The sequence below is a fragment of the Equus asinus genome, chromosome 5 (assembly GCF_041296235.1).
Source record: "Equus asinus isolate D_3611 breed Donkey chromosome 5, EquAss-T2T_v2, whole genome shotgun sequence".
Lineage (NCBI taxonomy): Eukaryota > Metazoa > Chordata > Mammalia > Perissodactyla > Equidae > Equus > Equus asinus.
Genome location: NC_091794.1, coordinates 38634441 through 38655129, shown reverse-complemented (window position 1 = coordinate 38655129; position 20689 = coordinate 38634441). Strand labels below are relative to the sequence as shown.

Below are 20689 nucleotides of genomic sequence, written 5' to 3'. Positions count from 1 at the left end.
GCAATTCAGTTCTAGGAATTTATCCTAACAGGTATAATTGTGTATGTGCAAAATGAGATATTGTCAGGTTATTCACTGTAGCATTTTTTTGTAACAGCAAAATTTGAAAGCAACCTAAATGTCCGCCAATGTGGGTCTGGTTGGATAAATTATACCCACTTAGTGAAACAAATGGAATATCACGCAGCTGTGAAACAAAATAAGAAAACTCTTTATATTTTGAGTAAAGTGGAGAACTTGACTTTTACTATAGAAGGGAGGAAATTATACAGTTGTGTTTGCTTTTGAGTGTATAAAGAAACACTGGAAGGATGCACAACAAACAAACAATAATGGCTAACGGTTGGCAGGGGTGAGGGGACCATGTGAGTGGGAGGGAGATTTTCACCATGTACCTTTTAATATATATTTTTAGATTTTGAACCATGAGAATGTATTACCTATTTAAAAATCAAATTAATAGTTATTAGAGAAGAGACTAATAATATGTACACAACCAAGGAACTAAAGACCTATGGTTTTTCCTGCATATAATAAATCTTCAATAATTATTTGATGTATTGTATTAATGTGGAATGACTCCAGAGTTAAGATAGGCCTGACGGGTCAGGCCTGTGAGAGGAATAGGGGAGGTCAAGGGCAAGTGCTACCCACCCATCGTGGATGAGGCCGCCTGCTTAGACAGGAACATCAGAAATGGAAGCTCCAAGTGGGGCCAGATGGGCAAGAGGGGAACAAACTTAGGCAGGGTTACAGTCTGAATCATAATTAACATGCAGCCTGCTTTCAGTATGGAAAAAAAACCGACAACGCTTTAATGATATAGGTGGTAATGATATAGGGATAAGAGTAATTGGGAAGAGGGAGAAGTCCTAAGTTATCTTTTTTGTTGTTGTTAGTGGGGTTTTTTGGTGGTGAATCTGGAACGAGAATTCCTCGTAACGTAATCAAAAGGTTTGGCGCAACGCTAATGAGGGGTGGTGTGAACAGAGTGACGTCAGCCATCTTAGAAGGGAGGGAGCTACAGTAGGGCTGTGACGTGGCGGTTTAAGGGGAGGGCGCTCACTGTACTTGCAACTCTGCAGGCGACCCAGCCAGGTAGAGGCACCAAGGCATTCTGATTCTGGGATCCAGCAAATGGGAGACAAATGGCACGGTGACAGGGTAATCATCGGTATCAGGACTATGATCTGCTAATGCCTCAGGCACCCCCTGGTCCAAAAGGAACGGTGTCCCCAGGGTTATTTTCAGGGGGTGGGGGTGAATAGGCAAGACTGCTCCAACCCAGCCTGCAACTTTGAGAGCCGTGGGCGGGGCCTCCTGGGACGCCCTATACTCGGGGTCTGGTGGCGGAGAACTGCTAACCCCAAGGCTGCAGCTCCCTGGGGCCAGCCCTCAGGGAACAGTGTGTCATTAGCACTGACCCTGATTAGCAATGACCCAAGGCTCCCTGCTCTGGGCATGGATTAAAGCATTTGGGAACACCCATCTCCTCTCCTCTCACGACACAGTTTAAATCACATTTTCCTCTTCCTAAAATACTTCCTAGGTATTTTGAAGCTTAGTGTGAATATCTAGGAGTGCCTTTTGAGATCCTCTGATGAAAGGTCCAACAGAAGTGCAAAATATTACTATCAACACTGTAAATATTTTAACCACAGCAGCACAAGTGCCACGGGTAGGCAGAACATAGATGCACATTTCAACTTTCTAATATTCCTAAGAGAACTATTTGAAGGTTAAGAAGGGTAAGCATGCAAGAGTGAGAAGAGAAGCCAGTCGCGGAGGAAGAAAGATAGTGAATTCGGCTAAGAGCCCTTCCTACTCTGCTGCCCAGCGGAAGTGGTGATGCCCATCCACACAGGCTAAAGCCTGACACGAAGGTTTCCCCTTCAGCGCCAGCTACACACATTTGTGACAACTGATGCAGAAGATCAAGCAAGTCCAGGCCCAGCCTTCCTGCAAGAGGCGAGCTGCTTCTGGGCTCGCTGCTGTCCCATTAACACGCAGGCTCTAGGACGTGCCAGCCCGGCGGCTGGCTGCCGCAGAGGGAGGAGATGATGGAGGCCTCCATCCCCCCCCCCCCCCCCCCCCCAGCACCACAATCTGCCTGCGGTTGACAGGTGCCTGGGTGACACTGGAGCAGGCTGGAGCCGGGGGAGGGAGCGAAGAGAGAGGACACGGTAATGCATGTCCAGGCAGGGTTTTTCACCATTATGCGACCCTGGAATTTTGCTGGCAAGAGTAACCAGCTGGGCTGAATTTAGAGCAGTTTCTTAATTGCTCTCAAGCAATAACTGGAATTAGAAATTAATAATAACTATCAGTTGCATATAAACGATGTTCCAGGCACAGTGCTGAAGGCAACCTCTCCATTTTTTCTTTTAATTTCCAAAACAACCCCGTGAGGTAGTGCTGCCATCCCTGTTTTACAGATAAGGCTCAGAGAGGTTAAATGACTTGCCCAAGACACTACTGTAAGTAGCAGGGCTAGTCTGAATGTAAGGATTTTAACTCCAAAGCTATCTTGACTACAATGCTATGTGGCCTCCCCAGTGGTTAAACAGCAACCACGGGGGGCTCTTAAATTTTGTTGTTTTCTTGGTTGTTGTAGACCTGAACACACTGCATCCAGAATGCTATTGTCAAAGATAAGGCAGCAAATGGCTTTCTTCCAACTGTATGACTCAGGTTTTGATCCATGCCACATATGGATCTTATCCAAAAGGACAGCCACTTTTACGTCAAGGAGATGTGGACTGAGGTCTCCCTTTCCTACCCAGACCACCCAGCGCAGGCTTCCATATTCGGTGCCTCTTTTGGACTCGCTGTCTGCAGTTTCTCTCCACTTTCCAATCTGTACTCCAGACTGCGGACAGAAATAACTTTGAAAACTTGTCTGTTTGAAAATCTCCAGGGCTCCCAACTGCCTCCAGAATAAAGTCCTCTCCCCGCTGGGCAGCCACTTCCCCAGCCCCTCTCTGCCACGCCCCCGTGGCCCAGCCCCTGCCGGATCGCTCTGTGCCCTGAACACAGTGTGCACTTTCACGCCTGACTGTTATTATTAGCCCTTGCGAGTCCCTCTCCCTGCAATGGCCTTGTCTTACCTTCTTCCTCCATCTGGCAAATGGCTATCCTCCAAAGCCCAGATCAGATGTCACTGCCTCTCCCTTGGCTTCCTGACCCAAAGCAGAATTTATTACTCCGCTCGGCTGGCCCCCCAGCGCACCTAGCGCACCAGTACATTGCACTACTTATTAGTAATTATATTTTTCTATACAGCTGGATCCTGTTTCCCATTAATTAGGGCACAGGCAAAAATCATTTCTTACCATCTTTGTTTCCAGAGGCCCTGGGACACAACAAACACTCTGTCTTTAGAAGAAACAGATACAGTCATGTGCAAAGGAACTCTGCTCACATAGCACCACAACTGGCGATGATCTTAAAGAAGAATCCCACCAATGTGTGGGTAACCGGGCTATCTGGCCTCAAATTCCTTCTATGCACATTACTACCTGTGATCAGCGGTCACTTAACAATGAAATAGAGAAGTACTCCATCTTGTCCCACTGAAGGATATGAAAGGGGACAAAGAACAACCCCAAATTTCCACCAAAGCACCTTCACTCTTCTCTCTTGTAAATAGAGGCAGTTTTATTTGGACAGGGGAAAAGGCTCTGTTGCTAAAAATATAGTTTAAAAAGCACTGGTTTAGATGGCCTAGTCCTTTATTACCTCATGCCTGAATACCTGTAAGAACTTCTTCCTAATTGGTTTTCCAGCCTCTCGTCTTTTTCTCCTCCATCCAACTTACATATTGCTGCCAGACGAAATTTTAAAAAACGTTTGAATTATAAAAAGTTTGTATGTAACATGTTGGTTGTGAAACATAATTTCATAATAAATATAACCAACCAACCATCCAGTCTTACAGCTAGAACATTAACAGTAGCTATCTGTGTATACCTCACCTATTGCAAACCCTTGCCTAATAACCTGGAGCTAACCACCGTCTTTAACTTTGAATTTTTATTTTATATATATATATATATATATATCACTATATTGTTGACTTTGCTGATTTTATAAATTTGTAAATGTAGCACCATACCGCATGTATCTCCTCAAACATGCTATTTCAATCAGTATTATGATTCCAAGGTTCATCCATGTTGATGCTCTTAACCTGTTTATTGTGATGTTACACAGTATTCCACTGTGTCCCACACCACAGTTATTTACCCCTTCTCCTGCCAACCAATTGGGATTGTTTCCAATGCTTTGCTATTACGGGTAATGTGGCTATGAACATTCTTGGTGCACAAGTGCATCTGTGCATTTCTAGAAGTGGATGTTAGGTCATAGGGTAGGCAAATGTTCAACTTTGTGAAATAATGTCAAAGTTTCTTAATAGGGCTCTAATAGCCAGATAAATTTTCCCCAAATCACTGCTTTCCCTGCTAAAAAATAATTCAGTCTAACCACTACACGCAAGACAAAATCCGAACCTGCCGCTCCATGCCAGTTACAATCTGGTCCCAACCAAAGTTTCATACCTTTTCTCTTACAGCTCCCTGTCCACCCCCAAGTACCCCGACTCTGGTTGGGCACATCTGCTCCCAGATATAGAACACATGTTGTTCATTTTCAACAGTGAAGCTTTGCTCCTTCATTTCTATTCTACAACTCTCACCCGCACCTCTGCCCCGGGTTCTCCTTTCTTTATGAAACCTACCCTGATCACACCTGCCACAGAACTCTCTCCCCCCAGCTCCTAAAATACCTATTTTCTGCACCAGTCATATGACACCGGTCTTCACCCCCAACCACATCTTAGGATAATGAGTTTCATGTTGCCTTGTTGGAAAAATGGACATTCTAACTACGCTGTGTAATCAGATTTATTGGAGAACTCAGCATTTCCAATTTTAGCATTTGGTACCTTTCTCACCACTTTCTTGACAATGGAATTGCTTTCTTGGCAGCCAGGAGATAAACTAGCTTTGGATTTGATGTTTTCCCACATAACTTTTGACATGATTATGTCTTATTTTTCAAATTAAATCATAGGCATCTTAAAGTACAGAGGCCATCTATATTATTTCTTTGTATTCTCCACCGCATTTGACATAGTCCTACATAGGCAGCAAGAACTCAATTCAACAAATATTTAACACGTCAGTGGATACGTGAAAACGCAGAGGGCTGCGTATGCGTTAGTAATAGTGAGAAATAGAATCCAGACAAAAGTGAAGAAATAAAATTGACAGTGTTTTTTTCCTTAATGAAAAATATGTTTCTAGAAAAAAGTATTCAGCACAGCCAGGCTTTCTACACTTATCCACTCTTTCTTAAAATTATTTTTTCAAATTTATTCAAATTAAATATTAATAAATAATGCATCTAGCACATATAATTTAACTATTACATACACATATACATAGAAACATATGTATGAGTGTGTGTATATATTATATATACATTTGGACTAGCTTAGAAAGTGCAATAAAGGCAGAGCTAGTCTAGATAAAAACTTTCCAATCACAAAGACAAGAAACAAATAATTCATGTCTTTAAACTGCCTAATAAGTTACTCTTTGGTGGAAAAAAAAGTTGGTTGAGTTTAGCTCTATGGCTAATATGAATATTTTTATATTCATATGATATGATATATTCATATCATATGAATAATATGAACTATGTTACCACCCATTTTCATCATGATTGTAACTGGGAAATGATTCATTTAAACAACCTCTTCTCTTCCAGTCCTTCTCTTTTGGTCACATTGCCGCCCACGTTCGTAAAAGACACCACAGTGTATCAAATTTGAGGCAGACACAAACCATGTTAGCTTCCAATAAAAAAGTATGTCAATTTTATTAATATGAAATATTTTGAGATGATTTATTGTATTTGTGACCCAAGTGCATGATTTTCCAGTATGAAAGGGTGTTAGCACAATCATTCAGTAAAACTGTTCATTAGACCCCAGAAAAGCAGGAAGGCACTTTCTGTTTTTGGTGAAGAGAGACGATATTTAAGATACTGCTTAATTGGCCATTTCTTTGATGGAGTTTATTCTGCTTCCCTTTTGTCAGATTCTTCCTCCTCGAACTCGACTAAAGGAGCGTGTCTATTGGCCTGAGAACCTTCTTTGTAGAACACACTCTTGACCGTGCCGTCCTTTGGAGCCCTTATGATAAGCTGCAGAGACACAAGACGCGACAAACTGGCTGTGATACTGAGGACTGAGCATGCACCAAGTCAAGAAAGACAAAAAAGAAAAACGAAGCCAATTGTTCTGATGTTCTGTCGTCTGTCAGTGCTTCTCTCCCTTTTCCATGTCACAGCATACAAAGGAAAGGATAATATTTTTATGGTGTGTTTGGGGGTTGAGAGGAGTCGCTACCTTGACAGACCTCTAACACATTCAAGGTCACTAATTGGGAAGCTCTGGTCTAGCTGGTAATTCTCAAGTCAAACTTCACAGCAGACTCTCACCTGGGAAGGTTTTAAAAACTACAGATCCTTGGGCCCCACTCTGGGAGATCCTAATTCAAATGGTCTGGGGAAGTAGTTTTTAAAAGCTCCCCAGGTAATTATAACATGTGGCCGGTGCTGAGAACTACTGGCCTACAATTTCTAACTATTACAAATCCGCAACAGTTAATTTAATTTGATTGAGGTTTTCACTTTGATACTGACGCTTGGCACCCTAAGTTTGGCCTTAGAAAACACGCATAGTTAACATTCAGTTGAGTTACTGCCTGAATCTAAGCTATTGGTAATTTCATTAATTTCAGAATCAGAAATGACAGGTGCAATTTCCCAAAATTAAGAAGAAGATGTATTTAAACAGAAGGATGGTTTTGTTTTCTTTCCTGCAGTTAATTCTTCATCAAGCCATGGCTCTTAACATTTAAAACGGTATTAATTTACAAAACAAGGCAAAAGAACAATTAGGTCTGATAACTCCCAAAGTTCACTCGGCAGCTGAACTCGTGATTTCACTCACCTCCATTTTCATGGCGATCATAACCATGAGAGGATCTCCAGCTTTGACTTTGTCTCCAGCTTTCACAAACACCTAGAGATTCAGAGCGATAGGTTGATATTTAAAAACGCAGAGGTCCTTTGTGGTCCGCAGACTTGGTATATAAACGTACACAGCAGAAGCATGAGTCTAGTGCTTGTCTTGTCTGCCAAAGACAAACGTACTGGTACAAACTGGAGACTAACAGGTCAGTCTGGCGTTGCTGGCACTGTTGTCAGTGGGGGGCACTGCTTAGCTCCCCATCCCACCGCCCAGGCCATCTAGTTTTCCTTGAATCAGATGAATATGCTTTATATAGTTTGAGATCCTTTTGTTTTTCATGAACGGACAGACAAGACACACCGACAGGGCAGGACTACTATTCTTTGTTTCTTTTAAAGATTTTATTTTTTCCTTTTTCTCTCAAAGCCCCCCTGGTACATAGTTGTGTATTTTTAGTCGTGGGTCCTTCCAGTTGTGGCATGTGGGATGCCGTCTCAGCATGGCTTGATGAGCGGTGCCATGTCCCCACCCAGGATCTGAACCAGCGAAAGCCTGGGCCGCTGAAGTGAAGCCTGCGAACTTAACCACTCAGCCACGGGGCTGGCCCCAAGGACTACTATTCTCGAATGTCTTCACCAGAGGCAGGGTAGAGGGTCTTGCCTGGTTTTCTAGTTTTTGGGTTGTCTAGAACAGTGTTTCAAGTCTTCAGTGCCCTGTGTAGTAAATGTATAGACAATCTGCATGTGACAGAATTAAACTTATTGGCAACCCCGGAAAAGTATCTCCACTTTCCTTTCTACACGTATAAATGAACTCATATATCCCATATGGTTTCACTGTCTTCTGGGTTAACGTGGTTACGAAGGAGTTTTTGGAAACATCACACAGTAGAGTTAGAATCTAAAGTCAATGTGTAGAGCCAAATTGTGAAAAACGAGAAACCCCCTGAAAGCCCCACTTATCACCCAACGCTGGGTGCTTTAGTGGCACCCGATAAAATCAATGATGTGGGTTTAGGGGCCAGTTATGCGGAAAATGTGCATCTTTGAATGAAAGATGCTGTGCACATCTTGTGCAGGGCTGCACATCTTGTGCAGCGCTGCACATGATGAGAGGCCGGTGGGAACTGAGACTGAATGAGCTGAAGGCACATCCAAGTCTCCTAGTTCATATGCTTCCAGAGGGAATGGTGGGCGACATCACTCACACTATTTAAATAGTTTTCTTCCTTTTTTTTTTGTTCTATTATTTATTTACCTATTTATTTATTTTTTGAGGAAGATTAGCCCTGAGCTACTATCTGTGCCCATCTTCCTCTACTTTACATGTGGGACGCCTGCCACAGCATGGCTTGATAAGCAGTGCGTAGGTCCACACCTGGGATCCAAACTGGTGAACCCTGGGCCGCCAAAGAAGAGCATGCAAACTTAACCTCTGCGCCACTGGGCCGGCCCCTATTAATTTACTTTTTTGCTGAGGAAGATTCGCCCTGAGCTAACATCTGTGCCAATCTTCCTCTGTTTTGTATATTGGTCGCGGCCACAGCATGGCCACTGACAAGTGGTGTAGGTCCGTGCCCAGGATCCAAACCCAGGTCACTGTAGTGCAGCACGCCAAATTTAACCACTAGGCCACAGGGCCAGCCCCAAAAGTTTTCTTCTTCTTCTTTTTTTTTGGTACCAAGAACATACAGTTGACATTTTAGGATTTAAATGCATTTGAGGGGACTCTACTGTATTCAAGCACATAAAAGGAGACTACTATCGATCATCATTTGAATTTATATCAGTATGGATCTCTACTCTGAATATATACTGCATTCAACACCAAACCACGTTGTTCTTCACCAATACCAGTCTCTCAGTTTTTTTTAACACAGATGCAATTATGTATATTAGAGAAAATGTTATTTCATGATAAAGTGTTTGCTGTTAAATTTAACATTAAAAAACAGCTCTTTTGGATATGGCTTGGTAAATGCTCCATTTTAATCCTAAAAAGACAATTTGGATTATTTGTACTTCGATAGAAATTCCCACTTTCAAAACCACAGTCTTTATCAGAAAATAGGTAAATAGGTGTTTTCACTGAAGACTGCAATATAGAACTTGAATCTATCATAGATCCTCTAGTTTTCCTGAAATGGATGCTTTCCGATGAGCAAGATTTAGAGGGAAAAAGCGTATATATGACAAAACTCAACAAAAACATTTATTGGGCCTTACTGGACATCATTTTACATACATTCATGTGATTACCTTTTCAATGGTTCCAGCCATAGGAGCTATGGTCCCTCCCTGAGTTCCTTCTGAACTCACTGAAGACAAGTATTTGGGGACTGGAATGTCAATCTGAATACTTCCTTCCTATAAACAGAACACAAACTGGAAATGAAATCAAGATCTTATTACTGTACTTTTACTAACATACCTAAAGTAACAATTGTTTTCAAGCTATTTGTTAAATATTAGTCATCTTTAACACCAGGGTTCCAATCTAGCTTTGTGACCTTGAGCAAATTACTAAACCCCTCTCGGTTTGGGTTTCCCATTATACAGGAGTAATGGTATACATGCCTCACAGGGGATTAAAGGAATTAACGTTTCTAACTGTTGGTAAAAGGTAGCCACTGTCTGGAAGCTATTTTTAGTAGCATTCCCACTATCAAGTGCTTACTCTAAGCCAGGAACTGTTCTTAACAATTATATATATTATGTCATTAATCGTCACAACAACCTTATTGAGGTAGGTACTGTTGTAATTCCTGTTTACAGATGGGGAACCCAAGCCCAGAGAGTTTAATTTGCCCAAGGTCACACAGCTGCTAAGTGGTGGGGCCAGGAATTGAACCAAAGCAGCTTCACAGTCCAGACTCACGCTCTTCATCACTCCACTATACTGCCTCTACATGCTGACTAGGGAAAGGAACGCCTGTAAGTGAGATCATCCTTGACTCCATATACGTCGTTTAATTACTGGAATACTAAGGCATCTCGTCACAAAGACTGATCTGTAAGATGGTTCCCAAATGTGAGAAGACTCCAAAGAGGGCACAGTATATTTGATAATCCATTCTCTTTTTTCTGCCCATGCAGAATTCTAAGGGCTCCTAACAAGCTCCCAAGCAAATCCACGTACAGACTGCCTCCATCATCTTGTGATTGCCAAGAGAACTCCACTGACCCCACCCACCTTGCTACTGCGCATCTTCCCCACAAGGAACGTCTGGTCCACAGACTCCTCTCTCAATGGTCACTTCCTCCCAAATCCCCAGGATCCCAAGAGCCAGGAAGATGGTGGTTGGGGAAAGTGTTCAGGAATCAAATCCCCATGAGAACATTGCCTACTGAGCAGGGAGACACTCTGACAAGAAGGGTGTAGGGACATCTTTCAAAGGAATCAAAGGAAGAAAATGCATGTGTCTATTAATGAGAATCTGTGCGAACAAAAGAACTAGAGAAGGCAGGAATGTGGCAACAAAACAGAGCAGAGAGGGAAACAGAGAAAAGGTCACAGCAGTGATCGAAGAAAGTGGGATCTTTCTAAGCTCTTTTGGTGGAATGCCTCTGGTCAAGCAATTTTCTCCCAAACCCCAACAGTATCATATAAAGAAGAGACATTACCATGGAAAATAGGTAAATAGTGTTTTCCAGGATAATTAGCTTCGTTTTACTAGCAACTCCATTAACAGAACATTTTAGGTAGGTGCAGTCTCCCTCACTACAAAGATCACCAAGGACCTGGAAAGTTTTATCTTCAACCTGAAAAGACAGAAAAATAAGATCCTTAAAATAAATGAACAACCCTACAGAATTAATAAAATCAGAATCAATTTCTTACTATGAACAGTTTCAAAAGGCAACAGGTAAAATGTTTTTTTAAAAAAGCCATGTAAAACCTTTTCCCCTAAGATTCATAAAATACTCTAGAAAGAAAAAGGAGTAAGATAGTTAAATGGAAAAAAAAAGTTACATAACACATCTATAGCACCATAATGCCACAGATAAAGATTCATTTAAGAATAGCAATGAAAATGTGAAATTGAAATATAAATCAAATTAAGCAAATTACTAAAATTTGATTGTGTATATTCCATGTTAGTATTCATTTCTGAGTACTTAAAGTCAAATTTAGTTTTACTGTGCCAAAACCAGTCATGAAAAAACCCAGAACCACATAATTAGATGGTATTTCACCAACACGTAGATCCAGTTTATGGGTTTCAGTTATGATTTAAGAAGATAAATTAGCTGGAGATTGACCACAATTTTCTCACTCAAAGAGAGAGAGTGCCAAAAAATAGATTTTACACAATCTTTCAAGGAAGCTGACAAAAGGACATGAAACCTTTCTGTTTTAAAGAATGTTTTCTCATATACACTAAAGAAAAAATTTCCTTACACACAGAAAATCCATTTAAATCTTCTCTATTTTTCATTTCAATTCCCAGATGTTAGTATCAAAGTCCTGTGGCTATTCTTTTCAAATATATTATATAGGCTAAGGGGAAACAGGTCATATTGCACTATTTATACATTGGTGCTCATCTATTCTAAGTTAAATATGACATTTTCCTCTGCTTTGTAAACTACTAAAACAGCAATTTGAATGTTTGTGGAATTCTCAGAAAATAAAGGTTAGATTGGAAACAGTTTTGTTTAAAGATTTGCAAAACCACTAAATTTGTGAATTAAGTTCCATGAGTAGATTAGTACAAATCTGCAATTTACCATTTACCAAGGGACAAGAAGTGGTCCCCATACCAGAGGCACCAATATGAATTACAACTCTCAAATACCAAAGTAAGTAGACTTTCTATAGCTTTTCTGAATCTCAGAGAAAGAAAACCAATGCGTCTCAAAGTGGGAGATCTAAAGCATATCATTAATAAATCCATTTTGCAGGATTTGAAATCTCTTAGCTCATATTAAAAATTATTTATTCTATGTTCTGAATTTGTATTTTACTATAGGAATTTGGTTGACTTCTCACATCGTTTTTTAACCTTTTCAGCATTTCATTTTGCCAGTGTAATGGACTTCTTTTAATTGAGAACAATCATAAAAACTTTAGAGATTCTCAAAGTATGACCTGTGGATTCCTTGGGGTCCCCAAGACTCTGAAAAGTGGTCATCAAAATCAAGCTATTTCATAATAATACTGATGTTATTTGCATTTTTTACCCGCATCCTCTCACATGTATACACTGGCATTTTCTTGAGACAGCAGGGCATGAGATTATGTTATCGCTCTGATGGAATGCGTGCTTGTGTAATCTTAGGTTTTAAAGTTTTCTCAGTTTATCCTACAACTCAACAACAATAAAAAAACCAATCTGATTTAAAAAATAGGCAAAGGACTTGAATAGACATTTCTCCCAAGAAGATAAACAAATAGCCAATTCGTGTATGAAAAGACACTCAACATCATTAATCATTATGAAAATGCAAACCAAAATCACAATGAGATACCACTTGACGCCCATGAGGATGGCTTTTTTAAGAAAGAAAAAACAACAACAACAGAAAGTAAGTGTTGGCAAGGATGTGGAGAAATTGGAACCCTTGTTGGTGGGAATGTAAAATGGTGCAGCTACTACAGAAAATAGTATGGTAGGTTCCTCAAAAAACTCAAAATAGAATTACCATAGGGTCCAGCAATTCTACTTCTGGGTATATGCCCGAAAGAACTTAGAATAGAGTCTTGAAGAGATATTCATATGTCCATGTTCATAGAAGCATTATTTATAAAAGTCAAAAGGAGGAAGCAACCCAAGTATCCATCAACAGATGAATGAATAGTGTGGTACATACAAACAATGGAATACTATTCAGCCTTAAAAAAGGAAGAAAATTTTGACACATGCTACAACATGGAAGAACCTTAAAGACATTATGCTAAGTGAAATAAGCCAATCACAAAAGGCAAATGCTGAATGATTTAACTTATATGAGGTACCTAGAGTTGTCAAATTCAGAGACAGAAAGTAGAATGGTGGTTGCCAGGGTTTGGGGGGATGGTGGGGGTGTGGTGTTATAATTTAATGGGTACAGAGTTTCAGTTTTATAAGAGAAGAAAAATTCTGCAGGTGGATGGTGGTGATGGTTGCACAACAATGTAAATGTATTTCATGCCACTGAACTGCATGCTTAGAAATGGTTAAAATGGTAAATTTTCTTGCATATATTTTTAAAATATACATTAAAAAATAAATAAAAATGTTTTCAGTTTAATTTTCTAAATAGTAAATATTAATAGATGTAAACAACACAAACAAAAGTTCTTTGGGGAGCTTCAATAATTTTTAAGAGTGTTCAGGGGTCTTGAGACCAAAAAGTTTGAGAACTGCCACTTTAGATGTAAATACATGCACACATTTTAGGGGCTTGTCAGGCGTTGGACTCAAAGGTATTATTTTTTACCAAGTTTTTATCCTTAAGTGAACCACAGCCAAACTGGATAAACAATCAGAGACTGTACAGGGGGTAATTTCCCCAAATTGCTTGAAATAAAAGCACATGACATTCTCCTAACTATAGTCATAATAGTCAATGGCTTAGGAGAAACCAGAGAGTGAAAAGAGACCCTACTCAGTACGAGACATCCGATTTAGCTCTGAACTGTAGAACAAAACCAATAAGGCTTACCTGCATGCTATATGACCCATCATGGTTATATGTTACAGCTATGGCTACATCTTTATGGAAAAGGGGGAAAAAATTGAAGAAAATTAGAAGACATTCAATAACTGAGATTCTAAAAATCTCACTTTCAACCTAAAGAAAACTAGCTGTTAGGGATATCAACCCTTTTAACTCCCAGACAACAAAGATTTAAAAAAGCAAGATCTATCAGATAGGTTGCAATAAGGGTGAATTTGAAACTTTTCTGTTTTAAAAAGTGGAGTTTTAACTCTTTTAATGTTGTAGGATATTTTAGATATTTTTCCCTCAACAAGAATGGCTGCAGTGTTATAGTAGAAAATGCAGTGAACTGGGAAAGAGAAGCTCTGGTTTAAGACCCACATCTGCCATCTGTGGTGGGATCACCCCTGCGATCTTGACTAAGTCATTTAAAACCTGAGTCTTGATTTTCTGATCCATTCTGACCCATTCAATGAACGTAACAATGATTAATTAAATGCAAAAGTGCTTTATTAAGCTGTAACGGACTACACAAATATAATATACAATATATCTATATTATTATGTGAATACAGAATTGGTTAAAGACTACTCTAGGAGACAGAAATCAAAAGCTTTGTGGGGTAGAGAATGCAGACAAAAGTCATTTCATCGATTCCTGACACTTTGACCACCATTTTGATGCTGCCAGCTCAAATCTGTTTCCAGCCCTGACCTTCCTTCTCCAGAATTCTGATTAGTCATTGCCATTGCTCTATTTGTACCTGAAAATGAACACATTGGGTCCAACAAATCATCTTCTCCCTCCGACTGCTTTCTCTCCTGATCCGTGAGCACCATGACTGGCACAGCTATTCTCTTAGTCATTCAGGTCATAAAATCTGTCACTCTTGCTTTCTCCTTCTCCTTTGCCTTCCACCTCCAGCAGTCACCACAAAGTGCCACATTCTTCCCTTTGAATATCTGTCCTATGCTTTCTTCCTTTCCATTCCCATTGCTCTACCCTGATTCAGGCTGACGGCCTCCAGTTGGCTGAACTCTGAGGAGGTCCGCCAAGGACTTCAAGCTCAACACTTCCAGCTGATGTTTCCTAGCATGTTCCCACATTCAAATATTTGGCCTGGTATTGAAGGCACCAGACTCTCAGTCTTACTTCCCACCATTCTTCTACATAGCCCTATATTCCAACCAAATGAGAAAATGGGCCAATTAATATTCTCCCTATGTGCCCCCAGCCTTCCCCTCACTGTGCCTCATGCTCCTCCTTCACTACCTTACTGGGCCCCGGCCACACCAACTGAAACCCCACCCCTCATTCACACCTTGCTCAGTCATTGTCCTTGGGAAGAGTCTGTCCAGGTGGAATGAATTCTCTCTCCTCTGAACATTTAGCCTTCTACTTATAAAATACTATTAGGGGGCCAGCCCAGTGATGCAGTGGATAAGTTCTTACGTTCCACTTCAGTGGCCCAGGGTTCACTGGTTTGGATCCCAGGTGTGGACCTACACATGACTCATCAAGCCATGCTGTGGCAGCATCCCACATAGTAAACAGAGGGCGACTGGCAACAGATGTTAGCTCAGGGCCAATCTTCCTCGCCAAAAATGGCCGATCTTCCTCACCCCACTATTATGATTCTCCCCTTGTCCAGCTTTATGACAGAGTGATTTTTCTCTTTATCAGGTGTTTTAAAGAATTGCAAAAATAAAAATGTCCACAAAAGTCAAGTATATAAGTACATAAAGTAAAAAGTGAAAGTGCTCTCTACTGCCTAGACGTAACTACTACCAAACACTTTAATGTATGAGTCCTTGCAGACCTTTTAAAATGCACATTCAAACTTATATTTCTGTTTTACAAAAATAGGATAGTGTTAAACATATTGTTCTACAACCAACTCTTTTTTATTAAATGTGACACACATATCTACTTTGTTCTTTCAAAGGTAGCAAGGGGGGGGCTGGCCCGGTGGCACAGAGGTTAAGTGTGCATTTTCTGCTTTGGCGGCCCAGGGTTCACCAGTTTGGATCCTGGGTGTGGACATGGTACCGCTTGGCAAGCCATGCTGTGGTAGGCATCCCACATATAAAGTAGAGGAGGATGACATGGATGTTAGCTCAGGGTCAGTCTTCCTCAGCAAAAAGAGGAGGATTGGTGGCAGATGTTAGCTCAGGGCTAACCTTCCTCAAAAAAAAAAAAAAAAAAAAGAAGTAGCAAGGGGATAGTTTAGTAATAATGATGATGATGATGACAGGCTAATGTTTATCAACTGCTTGCTATATGCCGTACAATGAACTAAATGCTTTATATGTGTTGTCTCATTGAATATCCACAATAACCCAAGGAAGTAAATTACCACTACCATCCCCATTTACAGCTGAGGACTTTTGATGCTGAGAGAGAGTGTATGACTTGCCCAAGGGGCACAGACAAGAGGGTAGCCAGAATTCAAACCCATACAGTCCGGGGCCTGCACTGTTAACCACTTTGCCATCCACCTTCCCAACACATATACTTCTCCTTTGCCAAATGGTAAATTCCTTACAGGAAAAAATTAGGGACAATGACATCTTTTTTTCTCTTTTTCACATTACTTAGAATGTCTATTTTTCCAAAAACTTTGTACTGAATGTATGAATGAATGAAAGTTCTCCACCCTATCTTGTCAATATCTTTAACCCTTCTTAAGAGAAAATGCATCCAGTTACACCAGATCAGTTTTCTTTCAGTTTATAAAATATGAAAAGTATTTAACTGACATGAATGCCAACATCATCATAGTAAAGACACTGCCGGGAAAACTCTAAATTCTTTTATATATTGTAGGGCAACTGATCTTGCCCCTCCCTCCCCTAGATAGCTCTCGGCCCCAAAGAGAACCTTAAACATCCTCTGATATATTTAATAAAGTATGGAACTTCAGCATGGTGCAGTCTTAGGTAAGCACATGCACCCTGGAGTGTGGGTGCAAATTCTGGCTCCACCAACTACTTTTGGTGTGCCTTTAAGAAATTTATTGCTCTCTCTAAGCCTTTGTTCCCTATTTATAAAGTTGACACAAATAATAACACTGATCTCATTGGCCTGTTCCAAAAATTCAAATGAGATGCATGGAAAGTGCTTAACACAATATCTGACACATACCAAACACTCAATAAATGTTAGCTTTTATTATTATCATTATTATTATTACTATTATTATTGAAGGGTTCTGTGAAACATGGCCACTAGTAATGAAGTAAGACTATTTTTCAAGCCTTGAATATTTAAAATACATGGTCATTCTCACTGAGACCATTAAAAGCTGGTTCTACTTTATTTATTTACCTATTTATTTATTTTGAGGAAGATTAGCCCTGGCTAACTACTGCTAATCCTCCTCTTTTTGCTGAGGAAGACTGGCCCTGAGCTAACATCCACGCCCATCTTCCTCCACTTTATATGTGGGACGCCTACCACAGAATGGTGTGCCAAGCAATGCCATGTCCACACCTGGGATCTGAACCAGTGAACCCCGGGCCGCTGAAGCAGAATGCGTGCACTTCACCGCTGCGCCACCGGGCCGGCCCCCTGGTTCTACTTTAGATTCATAAATGCTTCCGGCCCTTAGACTTTCTGTCTGGTGCATTCTCTTAACCAACCATGGTCACTGCTGACCAGCATTTATTAGAGACTCATCACAACATTTCTGAAAGCTATTACATTCAGACCTGGATTACTATTGAAAAATTCTATCAAAGGGATGGAGTGACCAGCAATCATGTTGGCTTCTCCATTATGTATTTATTTATTTTTTAATTAAAATTTAAAAAAATTCCAAGAAATACACAATAACTCAAACACTGCTCAGTTCTTAGAGAAGATTCATGCCAAATAATAGTTGGCTCATCTGAATTATAATCACACAAGTGGTTTTTCTGTTAATTTAGGTTGAAGAGGCCACTGAAACTTTATTGCTGCTGATACTCGTATTTAGCTTATAGGAGTCTAGGGTAAGATACGCCCAGAGTTTGGAGGCTATTTTTCAGGATGAAATGAATGAACTTACCAGAATAAAATGGATAGGTTAACCATTTGCAGAACGCTACTCTGTAAGGGATGTTTGCAAACTTTCTTTCCATATATTCAATGCACTTAAGGTAATGGCCATCTAGGCTCAGGATGAAAAAAATACCTAAAGAGCTGCAGCCCAATCAACTTCTGTGAACCAAGAATTTGTTAATAAGTGAGTGGGTATCTCCATAGAGTTGAGGTAAAGAAGATCCTACTCTGTCCACGGACAAGAGTGCTGTGACGAGCCGGTAGGGGGATTCTCTTCTACCTGATAGGCACATTGTCATAACGGAGCTATCATAGTCCAGCGACACCTCACACTCAAGGCTATCCAGCCCTCCCAGCTCTGACCGCACACTCATCTGGCTTCCCAGGCAAACTGTCCCGCAGCAGAAGGGATACAGCCAGCAGCTGTCACAGGATTCTGGTCCCTCTGGGACATTGTTCCAGCCATAAATTTATGAACTGCCTTCAGGCTTCGGTGTCAGCCTCTCCTAAGTTCAGTTACAGTAAATCAGCCCCCACCCTGAGGATACTCATATTAGTTTGCAATCAAAAATCAATTTTCACTGGAAAAATGGTGGAAATAGCACAGGAGTCAAGGTCAGAACAACTGGGTGTCAGTCTTGGCTCTGTCACTCAATCGCCTTGAGTAAGTTACTTCACCTTCCGTGTGCAGTTTCATCAGCCACATGTGGGTGACAGTGACTCCCCCTTGGTTGTTGTGAAGATAAAAATTTATATATGATAAGGCACTTCATAAATCTTAGCTCATTAGGAAGCCACTTCCACCTGAAACACTGCCTGAGCAGTGGGTAATCCTCCCTCCTTCAAATAGTTCTGGGTATTTTTAAAATTTTAAAGTAATACAATTTCACTGAAGAAAAATCGCAAAGAAAGTATAAAAAAGTGAAGGGAAAAAGGATCACCTCAAATCCCAGCAGCCAATGGTAACCTCACTGACATTTTGGGGTATTTCATGTCAGTCATTTTGCTATCTATGCTTTATGACGTATTTTTAGAATATTTATAAAATATACAAAAAGCGTAAAGAAAATAAATAAATGTCCTTAACTCTACCACCCAGAGCCAATCAAATCTATTATTTTGGCATACTTCCTTCCAACGTTTAGGCTAGAGATCTTAAAAAATGTGATTGACTGATTGTGGATAGGCTGAGTCTTTTTTTTTCAGGTAAATGTGATATATTTCTATGAAGCACATTTCTCTTTTTCTTTTTAAAGATGGGCACCTGAGCTAACAACTGTTGCCAATCTTTTTTTTTTTTCTGCTTTTTCTCCCCAAATCCCCCCGAACATAGTTATATATTTTAGTTGTGGGTCTTTCTAGTTGTGGCATGTGGGACGCCACCTCAGTGTGGCCTGACGAGCGGTGCCATGTCCGCGCCCAGGATCCGAACCAGTGAAACCCAGGGCCACCGAAGTGAAGTGGAGAGTGCAAACTTAACCACTGGATCACAGAGCCAACCCCCACACATTTCTCCTTTAATAAAACATTACTCACTGTTTTTACCATCCCTAAGAGTCACGTTTCTGGTGTAACAGGTATTCAGTCTTCTTCCACTGCTGGATGCAAAAGGAGAATACTGATCTAAAAAAAAATTTAAAACTCAACAACAAATTTCAAAACATCAAGCCTACTAAATTTACGCCTTACGATAGAAAACACAAAACACAGGTTCTACAACTGGCAGCTCAGAAGTGTTTTCTTTATTCTTCTCATTGCTTTGAATTTAAATTAGACATTTTCATTTACGTTTCAGGGAACTTCATATGAAAACTCCCAGCTTCTCTTGAAAAGTCAGAATATTTACAGTCTAAATTCTTATTCTCTGATGGCTTAAGTGGCACAGTGGTCCCCCCTTTTTGGTAGGGTAAATGCAGTCCAGGTCACCCAAATCACTATTTTTCCTTCACCTGCCCTCTTTCATTCTATGCCACTGGTCCAGCCTGTAGGCATTTAAGAATACAGCCTTTGTTGGACAATATCCAGGAGCTACAACATAGCTAACCTGAAACAATTTATTCTGAAGCTCATATCTGTGCCAGTTATACATTTTACAAAGGAAAGTGAGAGTAAGAGGATACTTTATTCTAAAAATGCTAAGTTCAGGCTTAGGAATACCATATGCGGCATATTTAGGTGCATTCATTTAACGTAAAAGGACAAAATGAGGAGAGAGCACAAATCTCCTAAAGATGTAGTTATATATTTTAAGCTTTCAATATAACGTTCTTGAATGAATCCAGAAATCAAAGATCCTAATAATAGGATCCTATAATAATAATAACATAAAAATCCTAATAATAATGAAGAGATAAATGGATTCGTTTTTTTTTTTCCTGTTTGCTTCAAAGGTCAGAGTTAGCCTGAGTAAATATTTTGGAGCAAGTTTGGGAGAACTTGGATTTTGCTCAATTTAGAGGGAAGAACTTTTTAATGGAGAACTGATCAAAACTGTAATAAGCAAATGAATTTCCAGCTTCCTGAACTCTTAGGAAGAGGCTAGGCAACAATTAGTGGGGATGCTGACGCAGGGATGCACCCGTGTGCAGCCAGGATGAATCCCTGCCTTAGTCCTTCCTATGCTCAGACTCTATGACACGATGAAATACCTAGGTTTCTAGTTAGTCAGAAATTTGATCACAGAATGGAAAAAGAGAGGAGGAAATAACTCAATAATAAATCACGGGTAATCCAAGGGAATCTGAGAGTCTCCAGCGCTCTGTCTTTGGTCTCCTGGGCCAGGGAAGTTGCTGCCGGTATAGAAGACACAACAAAGTAGGCCACAAGGAGTGGTGAACAAAAGAAGTTGGAAGGGATCAGCACAGGATGAGGGAAGAACTGGTGTTTGGTTGAAAAGAGATCCACCTCTACATTGCTAGGGGATTAGTTAAGTTATACTCAATGGGTTAAAAAGTATTTATG

The 20689-nt window shown here is 40.4% G+C and overlaps 1 protein-coding gene across 1 annotated transcript in view; it reads right to left on the bottom strand.

Moving 5' to 3' along the window:
• Nucleotides 1-5853: 5853 nt before the first annotated feature.
• MCCC1 (methylcrotonyl-CoA carboxylase subunit 1) overlaps nt 5854-20689 on the bottom strand; it is a 57930-nt gene continuing 43094 nt past the window's right edge. Inside the window, exons 14-19 of the mRNA XM_014846237.3 lie at nt 19265-19351; nt 13690-13739; nt 10666-10803; nt 9301-9408; nt 7022-7093; nt 5854-6210 (exon numbers count right to left, since the gene is read on the bottom strand). Coding sequence (XP_014701723.3) covers nt 6082-6210; nt 7022-7093; nt 9301-9408; nt 10666-10803; nt 13690-13739; nt 19265-19351 — 584 coding nt within the window. The 3' untranslated portion in view covers nt 5854-6081. The remainder of the gene's footprint in view (nt 6211-7021; nt 7094-9300; nt 9409-10665; nt 10804-13689; nt 13740-19264; nt 19352-20689) is intronic.